At 38.5% G+C, this 23,130-nt stretch overlaps 1 protein-coding gene across 3 annotated transcripts in view; it reads left to right on the plus strand.

Moving 5' to 3' along the window:
* The first annotated feature begins 558 nt into the window (after positions 1 to 558).
* The window catches only part of ZNF507 (zinc finger protein 507), a 41,054-nt gene continuing 18,482 nt past the window's right edge, over positions 559 to 23,130 (plus strand). Inside the window, exons 1-5 of one of the 3 annotated variants that reach the window (XM_079119901.1) lie at positions 559 to 728; positions 2,153 to 2,246; positions 7,616 to 9,750; positions 11,153 to 11,270; positions 14,965 to 15,079. In XM_079119901.1, coding sequence (XP_078976027.1) covers positions 7,618 to 9,750; positions 11,153 to 11,270; positions 14,965 to 15,079 — 2,366 coding nt within the window. In that variant the 5' untranslated portion in view covers positions 559 to 728; positions 2,153 to 2,246; positions 7,616 to 7,617. The remainder of the gene's footprint in view (positions 729 to 2,152; positions 2,247 to 7,615; positions 9,751 to 11,152; positions 11,271 to 14,964; positions 15,080 to 23,130) is intronic. The other 2 variants (XM_079119899.1, XM_079119900.1) reach the window with 2 other exon arrangements.

A 23,130-nucleotide genomic window follows, 5' to 3' on the forward strand; every position in this document is an offset into this window, starting at 1 on the left:
GCTGAGGTTGTGTTACTGAGTCAGAATTTATCAATTCCGATCCTACAACCCTTGAAAATTCTCTGAAGCAAATAGATTTCCCAGGGTCAGCCTTGTCCCTTAGCAGGCATACCTGAATTAAAGCCATGGACCCAGCCAGGACCTCTATAGTTTAGCTCCATCAAGAAGTATAGCTCCATCAGAAGAAATAACACAAATTCACAGACACAAGAATGAAAAGAATGTCAATGCCCACTGTTGAATGCCAATTACGGGGAAAGTAGACTGATAAAGTTAGCACATAGTAGATCTAGGCGACGTGGGAAGGCTCCAAAGTAAATACGCGACGACTTCTAGACCTAGAGGGCTCTGACAGGGCAAGGCAGGGGACACAAGAACCGGACAACGCCAGCGGAACCCGCCGCGGAGCCGCAGACAGCAGCAAACCAGTCCTACACGTACTTCGCGCCCCTCCAGCCTCCGCAGACCCCGCGGCCCGGATGGCAGAGGGCGGGGCCTGGTCGTTGCCCCGCCCCCTCGCCCGCCACTCGGGTCACCTGACCTGCCCGCGGCTCACGTGATTTGGCCCCAGCGCCGCCATCTTGGAGCTCCGGATGAGGCGGGGGAAAGAGGGGGAAAAGAGGGAAAAGAGCCGGGAGAGAGGTGGGCGAGGACGCGAGCGAGGGCACGGCAGGGTCCTGGCCGGCCAAAAGAGGCTCGCGGAAGCAGCAGCCGCCGCCCAACCGCAGGTACGGCGCCCCGGGGCCGCCCCTCCGCTCGCTGTTAGCGCCGCCGCCGGCCATGTGCATCCTTCCCTCAGGCCTCTACCGGCGTCCGCTTCCTCCTCAGCCGGCTGACACCTTCCCGGTGCTTGCCACATAGCCCAAGTTCCAGGTCCCCTTTCTGTCCTCCGAGCCGTTCACAGCAAGGCCTGCGGAGACCCGGCCTTGCCCTGCAACTGGGGGTGGGGGAACCTGCCGCTTCCTGCATACTGTCTCCAGCTTGGCGCCCCCAGGCAGGCCTGTCTGAGGCGTTGCTCCCTTCCCCCGTGCAAATGTGATGTCGCTTAAGTCAGTCAGGATGGAGCTAACAACTGTTCTTGCCGCATCTCTTGATTACTTTTCTCAACCCCAATCGCCTCAGCCCTGTATGGTGCAATAAGAGCTAGTACAGAAAGCAGCAGTTCTGGCCTTTCGTACTTAACATCGTTCATTTCAATGGAATGATCTCTCCAGAGATCATTGGGGAAAGTGTCCACCTTTTAAGACCTGGGGGCATTCGGAGTGTATGGTTTTTGTGGAAGACCTGGATGATTAATTAGGCAGTCAACCCACCCAACCCGAAGGCTGTCTTTTTTTTTAGTTCCTGCAGTGGACTGTAAATTCGCTATCAGTCTACATTGCTCTTATCAGGCAATTACTGGATTTATCACCTCCTTGAGTTTGTACTTTCTTAAGTACTCCATTCTGACTCGGTGAATGGATTGTGTCATTGATTAAAGGAGAAAGTCTGGTCCTTCATTTCTTTACCACAGTAAGTGGTTGAAAATTAACTTCAGAGGAGGCCTGGAACGTGTTTTCTTCCCGAGCAGTGAACTATTTTATTGAACTATAAGCAATAAGTTAGTCATTTTCTAGATAAAACCAATAATCATTCTTTGACCTTTAGGTTCATACTAGCTAGCATAAGAAACAATAGCCAAGACATGTAGGACCAGGACAGGAAATTACATTAGAAGGCATATATAGGTCAAGCCACTGTGTCATATTTTTTCATACTGCCATTCTGCCCACTGTGCTTGTACAATTTGCATAAACATCTCTTAGACTGTATTTGTGGTTAAGGTTAAAATAGCAATATGAATTGTATTACTCCATACTGATGTCAGTAAGACAAACAGTGTATTGAGTCCATTTCATACAGTCTGAGGTAAAAGGAAATATACAGTCAATTAGAAGTTTCCAGAACTATTTTTTTCTAACTTCTGAAAAATCCTCACATGTACTTGTTGAATTATGTTAATTTGTACCACATAATTAGATTGCATGAACATTCTTCTAAATTTCTTTTTGACATGGAGTATTGGAAAATTTTTCACTGCCCACATTAATCATTACTTTGTTTCACCAAAAAAGAAATGTTTGATACTGTATACTTTCATTCTTGGCCACAGCTGGATTTTGAAGATTGATCCAAGGGACTGTATTAATTTCAGAAATTGATTTGAAAGACACTGGCTCTACCGCTTAACAGCCATGTAACCTTGGGTAAGTCACTTAAATCTCATTGAGTTTCGATATTTATAAAATTGTGTAACACTACTTAGCCTATCCCAAAAAATTATGAGGAGCAAATTGCAGCCTACCTGTAAAGGGCTGTTACTCTTCAGTATGAATATACCTTTATGTTCTCACTGAGCATTGAGAGGAAAATTATTGTGTTAGGAAAAGCATGAATTTAGAATAAGATTGTCCTGCCTGAGTTCTAGACCTACCTTTCTTTCTTTCCTTTTTTTTCCCCCTTTGGAGGAGGGGGGTGGCACCAGGGGTTGAACCCAGAGGTACTTAACCACTAAGCCACATCCCCAGCCATTTTTTTAAATATATATATTTTTTTTTTATTTTGAGAGGATCTAAGTTTCTGAGGCTGGCTTTGAACTTCTGATCCTCCTCCTCAGCCTCATGTACCACCATGTTCAGCTATATTCCATATCTTAAAACAGTGTGCTACTTTACATCTGTAAAGTTCTTTATCTGCCAAAAAAAAAGAGGCTGGTATGACCAGAAATTACATGAGTGTTACAGAAAATCTACATAGACTCCCTAGACTTGCACCTCAAGGGCAAGGAGTTCCTCAATCGTTTTTTTATAGTCCCCTGCACTGTGCTTGGCACCTTATAGGTACTCAACAAATCAGAGTAAATCTGAATATTGGTTAATGTTAGTTAGACCTTATGTCTTTAATTGCAGCTGCCAAATTAGAATATTCCCTCAGGCTGGCCGCCAGCTAAGAAATTCTAGACTATGAAATTCATGTACTCGTGATATTTATATTCAGTTTTTTTCATAGTGGCAATTAATAATTACATTGTGCTAAGGAGATTTAAGTCATATAAATTATAGCTGACATAAGAAAGGTAAACCTATATAAAGCATAAGCAGTTTCCAGGTAACTCTTTAAAGCAGTTTATAATTGAGGGACCTCTAAGTCTATCCAGCTCCACCCTCTTGTTTTATATCTGGATGATCCAAAACCTACAGAGATAGTGACTTGCCTGAGGTCACACAGCTAACTAAGGGCACTATAGAGGAAGGACCCATGAATTTCTGTCCCCTATTTGCTTTTGATTGGAGCAAAATAAATGTATTTTAAAATTATGAGACTCTGAAAAAAAAAATGGGGGGAATTGGCCTATTTCTGTTGCACAATTTGTTTTCTAGTTGGAAAAGAACAAATTCTTAGTCTGAAAGAGAAGATTCTTTATATGATATTGTACTGTTTATGTATACATAGAAAATTACAGCCTTTTCTCCAGGCCCACATGAATTGTTCAACTTGATTTCACTTACAATAACCATACTACTATAACTAAAAGGATCTAATTAGATACACAAATATACCAGATAGCATATTATAAGGAAATAACTTAGCTCTTAACTTTTCTTGGGTAAGGCATTAATTCTAAGCTTCTGAGAATTTACTATTGTCAAGGAAAGATTTAAGAGACTCAGCAGAAAAGGTTATAGAACTTTTCTGGTGTGGGATGCAATTTTGGTTTATTTGTAAGTTTGATATATTTGATCTAATGTCATTTCTAATGATTTCAAACAAGCAATGGATTTTGCTATGCCTCTAGTATTCTGTCCTCAGAGTGAACCTTCCTATCCAACCATTTTGATCTTTTTGCTAACCCCTAGATAGCATGCTTATTCTCACTTCTAAAAATATAATAATGTTATGGCTGCCTTTCTTGTCAATCTTACCCTTGTATCAGCAATATTCCAAGGAATAAAATGGCAAATTTAAATTAGATTAATGCAAGGAGGGTATATTTACAAAGATACTATTAATAAAAGTGTTGGAGTTATGTAGGCAGAGCACAGGAATAAAACAGTTATTGGGAGCCTAGCAACATCAGAAAGGAGAGGCCCCAGAACCAGAAGCAAAGTCTTATAGAACAGCCTGTCTGGAGAGAAGTGACTGTGCTGAGGAACATAATCCAAAACAACTTAGAGGCAGGGAAGTAGGACAGTGAATATCCTGTTGTCACTCTGCTATATCCCTTGGATTTGTAATGACTCTCTATTGACAGAATTCAACCAGAAACCAGAGGGCAGGTGAGCCTAATGATGTAATCCCTCCTGGGACAGAGTGCAGATTGGAGAGGAGAATATAGAGCAAATGGATGACATATGTCACAGTGCCCATCCTTTGGGAGCCAGTGTACCTCTTACCTCTTCAAAAAGCCTTTTCTTACCTTCCTAGCACAAGGGAGCTCCTCAGTCTCTGTTAGGATTTGGCTATTAACAGCTGCCCTCTGACAGTTTTACCCTATATATTATTACATTGTTCAAAAGCTGTTACTTAATTCTTTTAGCTTTTCAGCATTTGTCTTAGCCACTCAGTTCGATTTAAAACTATGAGTCCTATGAATGTCAGATGGTTCCATTTTTCCTGTGACTTTGTGCTTTGCACATAACACTTTTTTTTTTTTTTTCTTTTGGTAACTTTCTATTATGAAAAATGTAGACATTCACCAAGTGGAAAAAATAGTATAATGAACTTCTGGATACTCATCACACAACTTCATTCACAGATATTGTCATTTTTACTTTATCCCCACCTTCCTCACCCCTACACTGTCCAGGTAAATTTTTTAGATTGTGTTTACGTCCATCTCTTAGAGTCCAAGGATAGTATTCAAATAATCCTTGTTGTAGTCATTGTTGTCACTGGGATTGTATGTATACTTCTTATTTTCATCTTTTTTATTCCAATAAACTTTACTGTTTGCTGTGCTCTATATGTAGAGGGGTAGATAGTGATGTAAGTATAGAGAGCTATAGATGCAATTGTATGAATGGTCTAAGTAAAATTTTTTGTCAGAATTTGGAGAGTTGGCTGTAAGTTAACATCCCCTCTGTATATATTTTATTATGAGCTATTTAGCCTTTTTTAACAACTTTTGTCTTAATGAGTTTTACTTCTGTATTGATTTTGCTTGTGGACCCAAAGTGGCTTCTCAGGTGTTTCCTGATGTATTTTATGTTGTCATATCTGTTTTATAGCTGCCATTACTGTACTTTTCCCCAAATGTATGCAGCATCTAAAATGAGATACTTACATAAATGTTCAGGGAAAATTGGAGCATCTGCTGCAAATTTCCATTAGCTCCTAATGCCTGAGCAGACATAGCTTTAAAAATGTGTTTTGTCAGATTCTTTTGTATTAGTCTTTTTCTTGAGATAAAATGAATTCCTCCTTCTCTTCATTTTTCTTTTGTTTTTTTCCCAAGGATCACACTGAAATATCCAGGGGGAGCAATTTGCATTGCTCTATCTCCCTCCTATTATGTCATTAAGTAGAAAAGAGATAACATGAGTCACCTTTGCAACCCTGTGGGTGTGTGAAGGCTGTTGAGCAAACATTCACTCTTAACCTCCTGATTATCAGTCAGCGTACAAGAATGTTACATTTCAAGGGAGGAGACCTTTGGTCTATAGTGGGGAGCCATATCTTGTTCAAGATACTGAATGTTTGGGGATTCCTGTTATTAGATGTGTTATGTAACTAATTTGTGTGAAACATCGAATTGATAGAAACAAAGCCTTAAATTAATGACCCAAAAAGTAAATCAGTGGTCACATGAAGAGCCAAAATTCCCCTTGGCCTAAAAATGTGCAATTCTAAGTGATTTAGGAAGTGACAAAGGGTTTTTCCCAATAAACTTGTTCCCCCATTTATCTCCTCTTTAGCAACTTAAGGTTGAGAGTAGAAATCTAAAAAGGCTCGTTCTTTCTACCTGAGAAAGGTGAAAACAAACTAATTCTTTGAGAGTTGGTGTGGGGAGAGTAGCTGAAAGTCCACTGGCCTTTGGGAAAAGGGGTCACTGTCAGTATTGTAATCATGGTGGAATGCACTCCTTGCTGTGAGGTAGGTAAGAAGCAGACCCTGAGAAGAAAGCTGATTTATTTCATAGGACAGAGTATTAGCAAGGAGGGAAAAAGGAATACTTAAAAAGCCAAGAGTAAAATGTTTGCATTTTTGCCTGATGTGGACCTAGATATAGAAAGCTGGTGTGCCAGAAAGAGTAGAAAATAAGAGGAAAAGCTGTATTTGCTGCCAAAGTTGATATGGGCAAACTGGCACTGAACTGGGTAGAGCACTGGTGGAGGTCTAGAGGGATGGGTTAGATATGATTCTGGCAAGGGGCTGAATGGCCTTTATATGTTGATTCAGCCCTGTGGGGAAGAAGAGCCATGATTCATTACCTAAAATAAGAACTGAGAGTCTGTACTAAAGTTTAAGAATAGCATGGTCTTTGGTCTATAGCTAGTGCCACTAAAAATTTTGCTGGCATTTATTGTGTGTTGTGAGTAAGATTCCAGAATGCACCTAAATGTGGAAAAACAAAACGTGTTGCTGGAAAAAAGCCTAAACTTAAAAATGTGATCCAAGTCAACAAATTAGTCTCACTTTAAGCCAAAGGAAATGTTTGAAATGAAAGTGCTGCCAGGAAATATAGAGTATTCAAGACTTAGGCAGAAAAATTTATGAGCATTTTATGTTTAGTGACTTCCAAGGACATAATGCATTATTAAGACCCTCAGATAACCCCTTTGAAGGACTGTTTATTTCTGGACCTGAAGCACAACTGGAATATCAACTTTTTCCTTCTCTGATGGCCCTTTCCCTTTCAGGAAAGAATACACATGTGGGTATGAGTAATAGTTGGCCACTAATACGACCTCTAGAAAAAAACCACAGCATAGTTTGTGGTTTATCTTCAGGAAGATAAATCAAAGGAAGTAAAAGAAGGAACTAGGTTATTGCTTTTATTTAGTTTCATTCGCATAGTACTTCTCAAAATTCACTGTGTCCTTTATTGTCAGTTACATGATGATGTTTTCACAATTTCAAAAGTTTAGGAAGGAAAAAATTGTGATTTTTAGTGAAAAGTCTATAATTACATTTTGGTTTAAGAAATAGTTTCTCAGGAATTGTGTGACTTCACAGACTGATGTTTCACAGTAACTTGAGGTTACTGAGAGTGGCTCTGTTTTTGTTTTTGGCATTATGCATAAGGGGAAGAAATACTGATTGGGTCCAAATAGATGTCGAAGGCAAAGATGGTGAAGAAAGAAGGAAATAAAGATTGTTAAAGTAATTTCCAGAGGAAGAAGTGAAGGATGACAAGATCTCCATCATCAAACTTGATAGGAGGTTGCATTCCAAAGTGGAATTCTAAGCACTTTAACTCTATTTTGGGGACAGCCAGGTACATTGATGTGGAGCTCCCAGCTTAGAAAATATTTATATTACCTTAGACACTAAAATCGGCATGTATTTCCTGAATTACAAACCTGTACTTATCCTGTAACCTGGTATTTCTTACTCTTGTATGTTATTCTTCCAGATATGGAAGAAAGCAGCAGTATTGCCATGTTGATGCCAGATACAGGGGAACAAGAAACTATACTGACGGCTGAAGGTGTCATCACTCCTTCATTAGAAATCGATGAGCAAAGAAAAGCTAAAGCAGATCCTTTAATCCATGTTATCCAGAAGTTAAGCAAGATAGTGGAGCATGAAAAGTCACAAAAATGTCTTCTGATTGGGAAAAAACGCCCACGTTCAAGTGCTACAGCACACTCTCTTGAAACCCAAGAACTTTGTGAGATTCCAGCAAAAGTAACCCAGTCACCTGCTGCTGATATTAGAAAAGCTGAGATGTCACAAGTAAATTTTACCCCTGACACTCTTGCTCAGAATGATGGGAAGGCTATGTCTTACCAGTGTAGCCTTTGTAAGTTTCTGTCATCCTCTTTTTCTGTGTTGAAAGATCATATCAAGCAGCATGGTCAGCAGAATGAAGTAATATTAATGTGCTCAGAGTGCCATATTACATCCAAAAGCCAAGAGGAACTTGAAGCTCACGTGGTAAATGACCACGAAAACGATGCCAATAGTCACATCCAATCCAAAGCCCAGCAGTGCATAAGCCCCTCCAACTCCTTATGTCCGAGAACCACTGAAAGAAATAATGAAACCATTCCTGATATCCCAGTAAACGTGGACAGTTCACAAACTCATACTGTCCAAACTGCATCCGTGACTGAAATGGGTAGGAGGAAATGGTATGCATATGAACAGTATGGCATGTATCGATGCTTGTTTTGTAGTTATACTTGTGGCCAGCAGAGAATGTTGAAAACACATGCTTGGAAACATGCAGGGGAAGTTGATTGCTCCTATCCAATCTTCGAAAATGAAAATGAGCCTCTCGGCTTACTGGATTCTTCAGTGTCTACTGCACCTGGTGGGGTTGATGCAGTAGTAATTGCTATTGGAGACAGTGAACTGAGTATCCACAATGGACCATCAGTACAAGTGCAGATTTGCAGCTCTGAACCATTGTCATCTTCATCTCCTTTAGAACACAGTGCAGAAGGGGGAGTAGACCTAAGTCAGTCAGTTACCCTTGACCCTAACGAGGAAGAAATGCTAGAGGTGATCTCTGATTCAGAGGAGAATCTGATTGCTGATAGCCTACTTTCGTCAGCACAGAAAATCATCAGCAGTAGCCCAAATAAAAAAGGGCATGTTAATGTGATAGTGGAGCGTTTACCAAGTGCTGAAGAAACACTTTCACAGAAACATTTCCTTATGAATGCTGAAATTGAAGAAGGGAAAAACTTGAACCCAACAGAAGCCCAAACTGGATGTGGTGAAACTGATGACATTTATCATGCTGACAAATGTACCGTTGACATCGGGGGGTTGATCATAGGCTGGAGCAATCCAGAACAGAAAGACAATGAGTTAATAAGTAAAGGCTTAGCTACTGATGAAAATGCCCCACCTGGCCGAAGAAGGACAAATTCTGAGTCCCTTCGACTACACTCATTAGCTGCAGAAGCCCTCGTCACTATGCCTATAAGAGCTGCAGAACTAACAAGGGCCAATCTTGGACACTATGGGGATATAAACCTCTTAGATCCAGATACTGGACAAAAGCAAGTAGATAATCCACTGGCAGCATATTCAAAAATGATGTCACCACTTAAAAACTCTTCAGATGGCTTAACTAGTTTTAACCAAAGCAACTCTACCTTGGTAGCACTTCCAGAGGGTAGACAGGAATTGTCAGACGGACAAGTAAAGACAGGCATCAGCATGTCCCTACTCACTGTAATTGAAAAATTGAGAGAAAGGACAGATCAAAATGCTTCGGATGATGACATTTTGAAAGAATTGCAGGACAATGCCCAGTGCCAACCAAACAGTGATACAAGTTTATTGGGAACCAATGTGATAGAATATATCCCTAATGCTGAACGGCCCTACCGTTGCCGCCTGTGTCACTACACAAGTGGTAACAAGGGTTATATCAAGCAGCATCTACGCGTTCATCGACAGAGACAGCCATATCAGTGTCCTATTTGTGAGCACATAGCTGACAACAGCAAAGATTTGGAGAGCCACATGATCAACCACTGTAAAACAAGAATATACCAGTGTAAACAGTGTGAAGAGTCCTTTCATTATAAGGTAAGCATTGGTTAGTGAACTCTTGCAGAGAATTTTAGAATTCCAGAGTAAGGAAGGAACTTTCTTGATTTAGTTCAGCTACCTCATTTTATAGAAAAGGAAAATGAGTTCCAGAAAAGTTTGATAAATTTGCCCAGGAGATCCCAGCTGATTAGTATTGAAGTTGAGACTGAAATCCAGACCTTCAGAGTTTCTTTTCCAGAATTCTTTCCCCAGCTTACTGCCTCCTTAGTAGTCTTTATACCTACTACTTTAGCATTTTAATGTGCATTATCTTTTTAAAATGTTGATTTTCATTTGCAGGGGAATGTACAGTGTACAGTAGATTGACACCACATACACATTTGACTTACTTAACCATATCATCCTCACAAAAATGTCTTTTTCTTATCTTACCTGGCCCCCAAATTCAAGTCAGTCATTTTAGTTGCTCTACAGTGAAAAAGGATTTATATCATTGTAAAAGGGAAAGTGCTCTATATTAGACTTATTAAAAGAGCGTACAGTAGAAATAAAGCCACATATACTGTGTTTAATGGGCAGTTTAAGGAACTTTCAAGGATTATTTATACTGTCTGATTTTCATCTTATTGTTGATTTTAAAGGCAGCAGCTAGTATAAAATGTTTTTCATTTTTTTGTAAAGGAAATATACATTGTATCAATCATTGGTTTAGAACTTCAATCTTGTAAGAGATGGTAAAAATATATCTTAACTGGCCAATTGGATGTAGACTTTTTCTGTCAGATCATCCAGAGTTTGTGGTGGTGTTAAAAAAAAAAAGGTAATCAAGAATAAAAACACCAAGAGTCCCCGCTGCTTGGATTACCCTTATGAAATTCCAAGGAGGGTATCCAAATAGACTATAAAGGCAAGTTCTGGGGGTTTCTTTTGCTGCTATTGTACTCTTGATTTGTGGAGTAGAAATAGAAGAGGATATCATCAGATGAGCAGTTCTAATAGGTCCTCTTATGCATCTAGTTGATGTTTAAAGACGAAATTAGCATGAAGTTCAGTGGTTACTGATTGAATTTATTTTTGTGGAAGTGTTGCATTTATCCTGAATACTCTGCTCTTGCCCGCTCTGGGCCTTCCAGCGTGGTTCAGCCAGTGTGCATATGGCATGGGTATACACCTCTTAAGAAGAGATAACTTCCTTTCAGAGAGTATGAAAAGAGGACCTGCCTTTGTGATGAGATTATGACTTCTTCGATGTATTCTTCCTGTAAATTGTGAAATGTGTCAATCAAGTGTTCTTTTAGCAGATTGTATTATAAAATATTGATAATACATTCTAAGTAGTAGGACATGAAAGCAGTTAACCCTTTCTTCCACAGCCTTCTAAAAATTGGTTGTGTATTTTTATTGAAAACCTACATATTAATTTCTCCCAATTTTTTAGAGTCAGCTGAGGAATCATGAGAGAGAACAGCACAGCCTTCCAGACACCTTGTCAGTAGCAGCTTCTAATGAGCCAAGAATTTCCAGTGATACAACTGATGGAAAATGTGTTCAGGAAGGTATCTGTGTATTTTTAAATACAGCTGCAATGACTAGTATATGTAGTTAAAAATGCCCTTACTTGTCACATGGGTTATTTTCTGAACTAAAACATATATTATCTTCTATTTTTATACTGTGGCTGTAATTGTTACCTTTGCTCCTAAAAATTTTCAAGCACTAAATGCAATAAATTATTACTAAGTCCTAGGTAAGAAGAGCTGTATAGTAAAGACTCAACTTAAGCTATGCAGGTAGATATTACAGTTAAAATTTACACTGTCCTATAAGAGCCAAGCTATAGCATAGACCTCAGAAGGTGATATATCAGCAAGCCAGAGAAACTGCAGCATAGAAAAGAAGCCTCTCCCTCTCCCAGTACCAGTTGACCTCCAGCAAACATAGCTTGCAGATGGTAGGCCCCCTCCTCAAGCTTTAACTGAGCTTTCCTGCTGTGATCTTATTCTTCTCTAAGTATGACTGCCAGATTTCATCTGCATTATTTAAAAATACACACAAACTTAAGATCCTTTTATGTACTAGTTAGGTACCAGTCAGCCAGGTTTCTGGTAATAGGAATATTAGAATCAAAAGATTTAATTAGAGTTCCATGAAAAGGCGGATGCCACATCCGGAGAATTAGGGATAAAGTGTAATAAGCTGTACTTCCTTGCATCCGCTCACTTAAATTGATATTCTTTAAATGTCTCAAGTGTAGTACATAGTGTTTATGGGAAATAAAACATATTGGGGTGACTTTCCTTTTTAGATTTCCCAAGAATTAAAGTTCGAAACAACTGCAGAGTGAAATGTTTTACCATAATGTTTCATTAAATTATACCCCAGAAAACATAACTGATTCTACAATGTTTCTGAAAGAACTGATTTTGATACCACTGTAGCACCAAAATTCCCTTGTCAAACAGATGTCATTCCTGTAAAACTCTCCAAAACAAAAGGAGTTGATGGCATGGCATCTGTTTCTGCAATAGATGGCTGAGTTAAAACAGTTTTGTTTCCTTTTTACAAAATAGCCCTAAATGCCTCCTTTTATTTTAATTCATTATGTTTCCATATCGCCTTTAAAGGAGACATTAAAACATTAGAAATGATTGGACCATAAATCCCTAATGAAGAAATAAAGTACTACTCAGTAGCACCACCTGCAGTTAAATACCAGTGTTGGAATATGTCTTCTGACACCATCTTAAAAAAGCAAAAATTTAAATCTGCCTGAATGGGTAAATAGATTAAAAGTCACAATTTTAATAAAAAAGATTTAAAAAATTGTTTTAAAATTAAAATAACCATAACTTTACAGTATTAGCATCTGTCCACCATATCCCATCTTGCAGCATCTTTTCTTTGTAGGTTATACTTCATCTTAGAGTTAAATGTATGAATTTTTAATTGTTTGCCATTCTTTCCTACGGTTACATGGCTCCTGGGCTATTCTTTGTCATAGTAGTGTAAAACAGTGCAGGTAGCCAATAGCTTCCTGCATACTTCCACCTGGATAGGTACTTTATTAATGCAGTATTAGATATTTTTAAATCTGGTTGACAGACAACAGAACAACTTTTCAGCTGATGCTTTGTTAAAACTTCTTTAGCCACTTAGTGAACTTATTTAACAAGAGGAGATGTATGTCTCCTTTGGTTCTCCTTTGGTCTAGGGACCAAAGCATTTTTTATTGCACCACAGATACTTCTGGGCATGCTTTCAACACAGAAGTCCAGTGTGATTGTACTTTAGGCATTCCTTCATCCTAAAAGCATGGCATGCCCATCTAGAGCATTGCCAGGTGCTAGAAGTACAGTGATGGGCATCTTTGCCCTTAAGGAACCCAGCGCAGTGAAGAAATCAGAACTGGACTGATGGGTATATCCTCAAAATCCATCAGGGCTCCAAGAAGCAAAGCAGCTTTCACACGGTCTTTCTTGTTGAAATTCAGTTAAATTTTCCTTTCTTGGAAATCCATAATTTGCCAAGCCCTGGGGTTCAGTGCAAACCAAACAGGTAGATACTTACCCTCAGAGAATCTACAGCTCAATAATAGGGCAGAGACTACCCAGAGAAGTATGAATGTACATACTTTGGTGAAGGAAGAATACAGGATTTGCTAAACCATGCTTGAGATTCTAGTATTTCCATTTTGTAGATGAGAAAATTGAGACCTGAAGAGGTAAAATAATTTATCCATAATCATACTGGTAGTAAGTGGCAGAGCAAGAACTAAGCCCAAGTTTTTGAACTTTAAATCCAATCTTTTTTTCATTGGAAACATTTGCTTGAAGTAGCACAGGCTCTCATTCTGTGCTATATTAAGTTTTTCCATCTGTCAGTTTTATTAGTTGTCATTGATCTGTAATATTTCTCACACAAAACCATTATCCAATATTTCACACTTCATTTTTTCAAGTTTTTTTTTAACTATATTTGGAACAGCGCCATTTATAATCAAGTCCAAGTTTTTAACCTACCAATTAAGAGCAATACTTAGATTATAATTATGATTAGTGCATGTATTAATGTTATAGATTTATACCAGGAAATTAGGACATTTTGTTCTGCCTGGCAGTAGTTATTAGCCAAAGAAAATTTCAATTTTAGAAAGCTTAAATTTAACTTAAGAATTTTCTTTGTTAAAATTTCAGTGCGGGTTTTCTTTTGTACCACTAATTTTGCTCTTACACCCTGTTACTTGTGTTTTACCTATACTTCCCTCCTGCCAAGGGAAACACAGCTCTTCCTGCTTTGCCTGATTCTTAAGCCTCAATGCTTGCTTTGTTCCTAAATAGAAAGCATTCTGAGTAAGAATAGCCTGTGGATTTTATGCTGACAGAGAATAAATAAAGCCTTGAATATCTTCAAGAAACAGTTTCATTTGATCAAGTTATTCAACTTGTATTGTCACACTTAAATTACTCAGCCCTGTTGTTGCAGAGTGAGTTAGTAACATGACCTGTTTCCATTGGATCCATGTTTCCTGCGTTTCAGAGAGCTGCATATTCATAACCTTTGTCCCTGTAAAGTGTCAGATTACTAGAGGTAATTATTCTACATTATAGAGCCCATCGTAATATGCTGTTGCTCTTCTTACATTGAATGGATAGCTGACAGCTGTAAACTGTAAACTCACAGGCTGGGAAAACTTTTAATATATCCCAGGCTGGTCCTAAACTTTGGTTCCTCCTGCCTCATCCTCCCAAGTAGCTGGGATTACAAACTCATGCCACCACACCCAGCCTAGGCTTTTTATATTGAGTTTGCTATATATGGTTTGTGGTTAAACTTTGTAATATTGGATTACACATGGTTTGCAAACCAGTGTTTCTTTAGGATACTGTATCCATTGCTGATTAGACTAACACCTTTCCAATGAACAGTGGGTCTCTGATTAATATAACTGCTGTGTAGCTAGCAGGGCAGCCGGAAGCAAGTTCATTATACTCTAGAACTTTTTACAAGGTTTTGCAGAAACCAGCCTAGCCTTATCTATGTGTACAGATCAGATAATGATCAGTTTATGTCTGCTGATAGTCTAGGTACAGCAGAATCTATAAAACGACTTCAAACTTGTTAAACAGTAAGAAAGCCTTGATTAAAATGGTAGTACTCTGGTGTATAAATATTCATTTACAACATAATGTAAATGCTGTTATTTGAATCTTCTTAAAACATATCTCTGAAACTCTGAAATACCTTGTCTAGGGAGTAAGTCTTCAACCCAGAAACAGTATAGATGTGATGTGTGCGATTATACAAGTACAACATATGTTGGTGTCAGAAACCACAGACGAATTCATAACTCTGACAAGCCATACAGGTAAGTGTGATGATCCTAGAATTTTAATGTTTGTATTAAAATATTGTATTGTAAATAAATAAAATAGAAATAATTAATCCTTAATATTTAAAAGCAGTAAAATTCCCTACAGAAGTCTAATTAAGCTATTCTATACATTAAGGTCATTTAATTTAGTTTTTTACTTGATTTTTCACAAAAGCTAATTACAGCATGTAGTGAGAGAATATGTAAGCATTCTCATTCAGGATTCTCATTGCTTAAATAAACTTTGCTTCTTGAGAATAAATTGCTGTTTGCGTATAATAAAGGTGCAGACGTGGGCTGGAGATGTAGCTCAGTGGTTGAGTGCTTACCTAGCGAGTGCAAGGCCCTGGGTTCAATACTCAGTACTGCAAAATAAATATGTGAAGGTGCAGATGTTTTACAGAGTTTCTCCATCTGTCCAACGCCGTTTGTTCTACTTGGAGCCACAGTAGAACATAAGGTTCCCACATCAGAACTTAGCCAAACTCTGTGACTGATAGTTTGAGGCTGTGGGCATGAATTCTTTGAAGCTTCATCAAAACATTTTTTCAGGTTTCAATTCTTTTCCTAGGTTTTATAGGTATGACAAAAGGTGTGGAAAAGTTGCTCTATTAATGTAAATAAAAACCTGACAGACTCTCCCATAAATAGTCATTATTTGGGCCTATGGCAAGGAGTTCTCTCCATATATGATGGGGATTTTTTGTTGCTTTTGATTTTTTTTGTGTGTTTTTTTGTTTTGGTACTGGGGTACTCTGCCACTGAGGCCCTTTAATTTTTATTTTTTGTTACCAGGGATTGAACCCAGAATCCCAGGAGCACTCAACCACTGAGCCACATCCCCAGTTCTTTTTATTTTTTATTTTAGACAGGGTTTTTCTAAGTTGCTTAGGGCTTCACTAAGTTGCTGAAGCTGCCTTTGAACTTGTGCTCTTCCTGAGTCAGCTTCTTGAGCTGCTGGGATTATAGGCATTTACGACCATGCCTGGCCTTTTATTTTTTATTTTGAGACAAGATCTCACCAAGTTGCAGAGGCTGGCCTTGAACTTGTAATCCTTCTGTCTCAGCCTCCCAAGTCTCTGGGATCTTAGGCATGTGCCATAGCATTCTGCTATGTATGGTTTTAAATATTTAGTATGTGTTTAATATTCTAACTAGCATACTTGTAACAGTATATCTGTTTGCAGTCTTGTTGCTCTGTAGAAGGTGTTTGGCATTGACCTTAGCATCTCTATTATCGTTTGAAATATTTTCAAAATTACAATTCCTAAGAAAGATTTTTTCCAGAGCATAATGAAGGCCATTATCAATAGTCACTCAGTGTCATAAGTTCTATGTAAGGTATGCTAAGTGGGATTGGACATAAGTGATTTATACTGGGGAATGTTTAGAACATCATGTAAACTTGGAGATACTAGAGTTTTCTGATATAAGGAGAAAGCTTTGCCTTAATATTTTGTGTCTTTATTTTCAAATGTAATGATGTGCATGTCAAATTCACATGATTTGGCCAGTAATATTCTCTGGAACTAGAATTAGAATGTTCATTTATTCACTCAGACATTGAACAAATAGTTTGTTTCAGGAACTCTTAGACTGTATAAGAGAAGAGGCATCATCTTTGTTTGTCATGGAGCTTATAGACAAACATTTCTCTCAAGTACAGGTTGAGCAAATACAGGTTAATCCGAAAGTCCATGGGTTGGGACTATAGCTTAGTGGAAGAGCATATGCCTAGCACCACACACACAAAACATCCAACACTTTTTGAGTGCTAATGTGATGCCACAAGTAGAAAATTCCACACCTGACCACATACAATGAATTACAGCCAAAATACAGGTGCACAAGAAGAGTATTGGGTAAAATTACCTTCAGGCTATAAACATGAATTTCATGTTTAGACCTGGGTCTCATCTCCAAAATATCTCATTATCCATATGCAATTATTCTAAAACCAAAAGGACACAAAATCTGAAAGACTTCTAGTCACAGCATTTTAAGTAAGGAACACTAACCTATATATAATGATAAATTTATAAAAAGGACTAATATTGATTTCTGATTCTGTAGAGCATTTTGTGTTGACCTGAGTTGATGAGTCTTATAAGATTCATTTTGATAGCCTTTGGTGTCTTAGGGATGTTTTCTTATGTTCTTAAAATATTCATGGGCTCATGGAATTGGATGTAATAGTCCTTAGATCTTCCTACCAATGGACAACATCCTATGAGAATCTTTTTTTTTTTTTTTTTTTTTGGTACTGGGGATTGAACTCAGGGGCACTGGACCACTGAGCTACATCCTTAACCCTGTTTTGTATTTTATTTAGCGATAGGGACTCACTGAGTTGCTTAGTGCCTTGCTGTTGCTGAGGCTGGCTTTGAACTCATGATCCTCCTGCCTTAACCTCCTGAGCTGCTGGGATTACAGGTGTGCCATTGTGCCCAGCTAATAAGAGAATCTTCAAGTAGTATCATTATCTCTGACTTTGTAACTCTCCTTTTAACCTTCTTTAAATTCTTTCAATATGTATCCTCCTTTTCCTAATGGGATTTGTAGTCTGAAGAGCATTATGGATTAACATGTTCGATTCCAGTATGTTTCTAGGACTTTCTCTTCACTTTCATGTAGTTTGCAATGAGCTGGGCCTTCTTGATGTATGATTTAATCTAAGGATCACAGTAGTTTTCCTATCTTAATTCCTACCTACTTCATTCAGTTGTGTTGCCTGGTTCTCTTGTGATCAGAGTTTGGGTTGGTTTTCTGAGTCCATACTCTGTGCATTTCTGGTTACCCACATTTTGTTAAGAAACATGCTCATAAGAAGCAGTGGTGAATCTCTTATAGAGCAAAATGCCTTGTTGCACAACTAGTCGTCTTACTGGGCACAAAAGCTTCTTCACGTATTTATATGTGCCTGTTGTGTAGTAGAGTTCTGCAGTGGCGACCCCTGTTTCTTCCTCCTGCCTTGCTTTTTATGTTGTCTTTCTAGTCCTTCACTCAACCTGTTTGCATGATCTGGTCAGTACAGCTTTATATGTAAGAGTCCTGGCTGTGGAGACTGTTTCCTGGGATTGAACCTTAGTAAGCTCACATAGGGCATCTGTGACTGAGCAAACTGTTTCCCCTCTCTTTGCTTGGTTTTGTCATTTATAAAATGAGGATAATTAAGGTGGTGAGGAATCTATGAAATGCCATGTAAAGTACTAGCACATAATAAGCAGCCAGGAAAGGGTAGTTGTCTAATAGTAACTGGACCCAGGTTTGGTCCTCATCCCTTTGCAGTGATTCATTGTTTAACCAAAAAAAAAAAAAAAGAAAGAAAGAAAGAAAGAAAATGCTGACTTCTGACTTCTCTCATCATTTGGGAAACAAAGAATCCTGTTCCTGGGTAGTCAGGCATAGCTTATTTTACAAGAGAAAAACACTGTGCCCAGGTGGAAATACTGTCACTGCTGAGGTCCCTGTGCTGACTACTTCAGAGACAATACAGTGTCATAGGGAGCACTGATACTTAAAAGACCCAGGCCTGAACCACAATCTTCCTGTGCCCTCCTGGTGACCTTGGGACTGTTACTTCAGTCTTACACCCCATATGAAACTGGAGATAATACTGCCTATCTCCTAAGGCTTTGCAAGGGTTGAATGAGATTATATTTGTGAAGCCCCAGCATGTTTCCTGGTTTGTTGATGGGGACTGGTTCCTCCTGCTCATGAAGTCATGAGGTCATCTCAGCCATTCTGTGTAAGGACAGGGAAAGATTAAAATGACACCACCCTATCCCAGACTCAGCTAACTTTGCAAGACTCAGCTAACTTTGTGCTTATTCTATGTTAACCACACACCAATTGTAGTTATACTTGATGTAACAGTGCCCCCGAAGTTTTACTGAAACTCAGTAAAACTTCCATTCAGAATTTTCAAACAGTAGATTGTTTTGGGTTTAATATTACAATACTGGAATCCCCTGCCCCCATGTTCATCCCCTCATACCACCTTTGTGGAGAATAAAGATGGGAGAACAAAATCTTTTTTCCTGTGGTTACCGAGTTACCTTCTAACTATGTGCCAATTTAACCCATTTTCTTTTAGCAACACAGTTGTTGCTAAACTCAATTGTTGCTAAACACAATTCCAAAACACTGTTTGGGGTATAACTCGACATAGAGGGAAGTATGTGGATGGGCTTTGACTAAATCATTCAGCACACTGCCTAGCACATAATAGGTACTCAGTAAACACTGGCTGATAAATGCCTCAGGTTTTCTTGTGTAAAATGGCTCTGCTTCTAGACACGTATTGTGTAACTTATTATTGAAAATAAATATTTGGTGGTATTACTATGCCTTTTAAATAAAAGAGTTGCCCAAATACACACACACACGTATGTCAGATTATTTTGGCTTTTTGTTTTGTTTTGTTTTGTTTTGGTACCATGAATTGAACCCAGATGTGCTTTACCATTGAGCCATATCCCAGCCTTTTTTGTTTTTTATTTTGAGATAGGGTCTCACTAAATTACTTAAGGTCTCCCTATGTAGCTGAGGCTGGCCTCAAACTTGTGATTCTACTGCCTCAGCCTCCCAGGTTGCTGGGATTATAGGCATGTACCACCACATCCAGCTCAAATTATTTCAATGCCTGGTCCAATTTTGATACACAGTCCAAAAATATCCAAATGTTAGTTTGTTCATATTAGGAACCTCACATGGCCCAAATACCAAATTTGCTTGCTAAGTCTCTTAACTATGTGTCTGTCTCTGTGTACATCTCTCTCTCCCTCTCTCCCTCTCTCTGTTTAAAAGCATAGAAAATAAATTTGAATGTAATAAGACAAACCCTGTTGCAAGACTTCTATTGAAATCTTTATGCATATGTTCAAATTATATGAGTTGCCCCACACTTGAAAACACCTAGCTCCTTTCTTCCACCTCCACCCCTCACAGCAACTGTTTCTAATTTGATGACCTAGAGACCCATCAAGTAAAGGCCCAGGCCAGGGAAATAGGATTATTTTAACCAGTATCCTGGAGTTTGGGAACTGAAGTAACTGACTTATTAGCAATAGAGAAAGATGGTAGAAAAATTCAGCCCCAAGTTTTTTACCCAAGTTCTAAGAAACCTTGTTATGGTTTGGGCACAGAAGCTCATGAGTGAGACAATTCAAGAAGGTTAGAGATGAAATGATTGGGTTGTGAGAGCTTTATTCCTATCAGTAAATTAATTCCCTTATGGGGATTAACTGAGTGGTGACTGAATATAGAATGCGGCTGGAGGGGTTGGTCCTTGGGGGAGTGCCTTTGAGGTATATATTTTCTACCCGGCAAGGGGAGTCTTTCTGTGCTTCTTGGTGACCATGTCCTGGCTGACCTGCTTTCCTCTGCCATACTATTCTGCCATTATGTTCTACCTTACTTCACGTCCCATGGAATGGAGCCCACTCTCTATAGACTGAGACTTCTGAAACAGTGAGCCCCAAAATAAACTTTTCCTCCTCTGATTGTTCTTGTCAGGTCTTTGGGCACAGCAGTGAAAAAGCTGATTAAAACAAACCTTGACTTTCTACATTGGTTTCTTTTAGCTGTCAAAATATAGTTTTCCTGCATCAGAAAGAGATCATTTTTATACAGATGGTTGGAATATTGATTGATTGATATGGAAATTCTGTTGATTCTGGCATTCCAAAGCTTTGATCCAGCAGTGGCCTTATTGAGAGGCTACCAGGACTGCTGAGCTAAGCTGCCAGGGTGTTCTCTTGTTTCCTCATGTCACATATATGGCTTTGCCTTGATAGACTTGAATAATTGAAGTACCAAACGGTTCTATCAGGAGCATTTGGCAGCTCCACCAAAGGATCAAAATAAAATTGTGACAGGCAATATCATGGTGCCCATGCTGCTGCTGTGCTTTTGATGATTTTGTTTTAGTTTGGTTTTCCCCACATACAGTGCACAGGGTGGGTTAGGAAGGAGTAAGTTATCTAAATGGAAATTCGGGTATTGCTAGTCTGTTGGACATAGTAGTTAGAAGTGGTCTATTAGACATAGCTCTATTTTAAAACATGTTTTCTGTCATTTCTCCTTTCTTTGGGTACTACATGTATTTTGGTCATTGGAATAGATCCAGCTCTTCTTCCCTTTCCAACTCAGTAAAACACATGATCATGAAATTTGCATCTTTGTGAAAGAAGGTAGGCAGTAAGGAAAATTTCAGGAAACAAGTATGGTGAAATATATAAAGCAGATGATGCTGTAATAATGATTTTTCTTTCTCTCTCTCTCTCTCTCTTTTGACTAATAAAATTTGGGTCTCTCCCTGGAATTATATAGGAAAAGTGGGGAGGGAGTGGAAAATGAGAAAATTCAGCTAAAGGAAGCATATTCTTCAAAAAAAAAAAAAAAGGTGGAGTAGTGCACATCTGTAATCCTAGTATTCGGCAGGCTGAGGCAGAAGGATCGAGAGTTCAAAGCCAATATCAGCTATTTAGTGAGGACTTAAGCAATTTAGTGAGACCCTGTCTCTAAATAAAATATAAAAAGGGCTGGGAATGTGGCTCAGTGATTGAGTGCCCCTGGGTTCAATCCCCAGTACCAAAAAGAAAATAAGGGGGTCTGGGTATCAAGTTGGGTGTGATAGTGCACACCTGTAATCCTAGCAACTTGAGAGGCTAAAGCAGGAGGATCGGAAGTCCCAGGTTGCAAGGCCCTCAACAACTTAGTGAGACCCTGTCTCAAAATTTAAAAAATTAAAAGGACTGGGGGATGTGGCTCAGTGTTTAAGTACCCCCCTGGGTTCAAAAAAATAAAATAAATTTAAAAGGGAGTATAAATGTATTTAGGTGCGGCCTTATATAACTTTGCAGTTAAGATTCTCCTGTAATATCGTTTCTCCTTTAATCAATTGAAAATTACTTTAATGTTATCAGATGATTCCCAATTTCCTACCATACTTAGATTAGATCCTGACATGAATATTCACCATTGTTAGCATTTCTTCAGAACAGCCTCTTTTTTTGTAATTTATTTTTTAAAATTTTTCTTTAATCATAGATGAACACAATACCTTTATTTTACTTACTTTTATGTGGTGCCAAGGTTCAAACCCAGTGCCTCACACGTGCTAGGCAAGTGCTCTACACTGGGCCACAACCCCAGCCCCCAGAATAGCCTCTTAAGGAAGGTATTCATGAAATTAGGGCCTATTTGTTAAGCACACTCTTCTTACTTTATCCCTTTATTCTCTTTAAAAAAGATTTTAAGAACTTCTTCATATTAAAGGATATTGATTAGCCACATCAGCAATATTTACCCATGTCAATATTTACCCATTTCTGATAATGAATTTTAGCTATTCTCGAAATCTTTTAAGAAAGCATACTTGTTCTTCACAGACTTCTAAAAGTAACTTAAGCATTTGCTCCTAAAATGTGTGCTTCAGTGCTAACATAAATATCCATTATTAATTAAATGTATTTATTTCATCATGCCTGGTTTCTCCCTGACATAGTAAATGCTGACAAATGAAAGTCTTTAAAAAGTCTGTCCAGCAGTCTAGGAATGTTCTTACCTCTAGGAAGGAAAGAGGAGGCAGTCAGGATGGGGCACATAGGGAGTCTCGAAAGTACATTGATGTTCTGTGTCTTAACTCTGAGTGTGCACTTCTTTGTTTTCCTTTCAAGGATTTTATTGTAGAAATGGACTTTATCCTAAAGAATAATCAGCAATAATTTTAGTTTGATGTACAAGGTATTTGTTATAGCATTATTTATAATGCCAAAAAGATTTCTTAAATTCTAACTCTATAATGTTAGTAGAATGGTTAATTTATGATGCTTTTATGGGATGGAACATATACTCCCATTGAAAATGCATAATTTTAATGAGAAAATAGAGCATTACCAAAAATAGGATTGAAAATCTACAGTGTAATCCCACTTTTGCAACAGATCTACATTTGTACATTTTAAAAAATGAGGGAATTATACAAGTAGTATTTTAGAATTTTTCTTTGTCCTTGCCTGTATATCTCATTTGTGTATAGG

This window comes from Sciurus vulgaris (assembly GCF_902686455.1).
Source record: "Sciurus vulgaris genome assembly, chromosome: 17".
Taxonomy (NCBI): domain Eukaryota; kingdom Metazoa; phylum Chordata; class Mammalia; order Rodentia; family Sciuridae; genus Sciurus; species Sciurus vulgaris.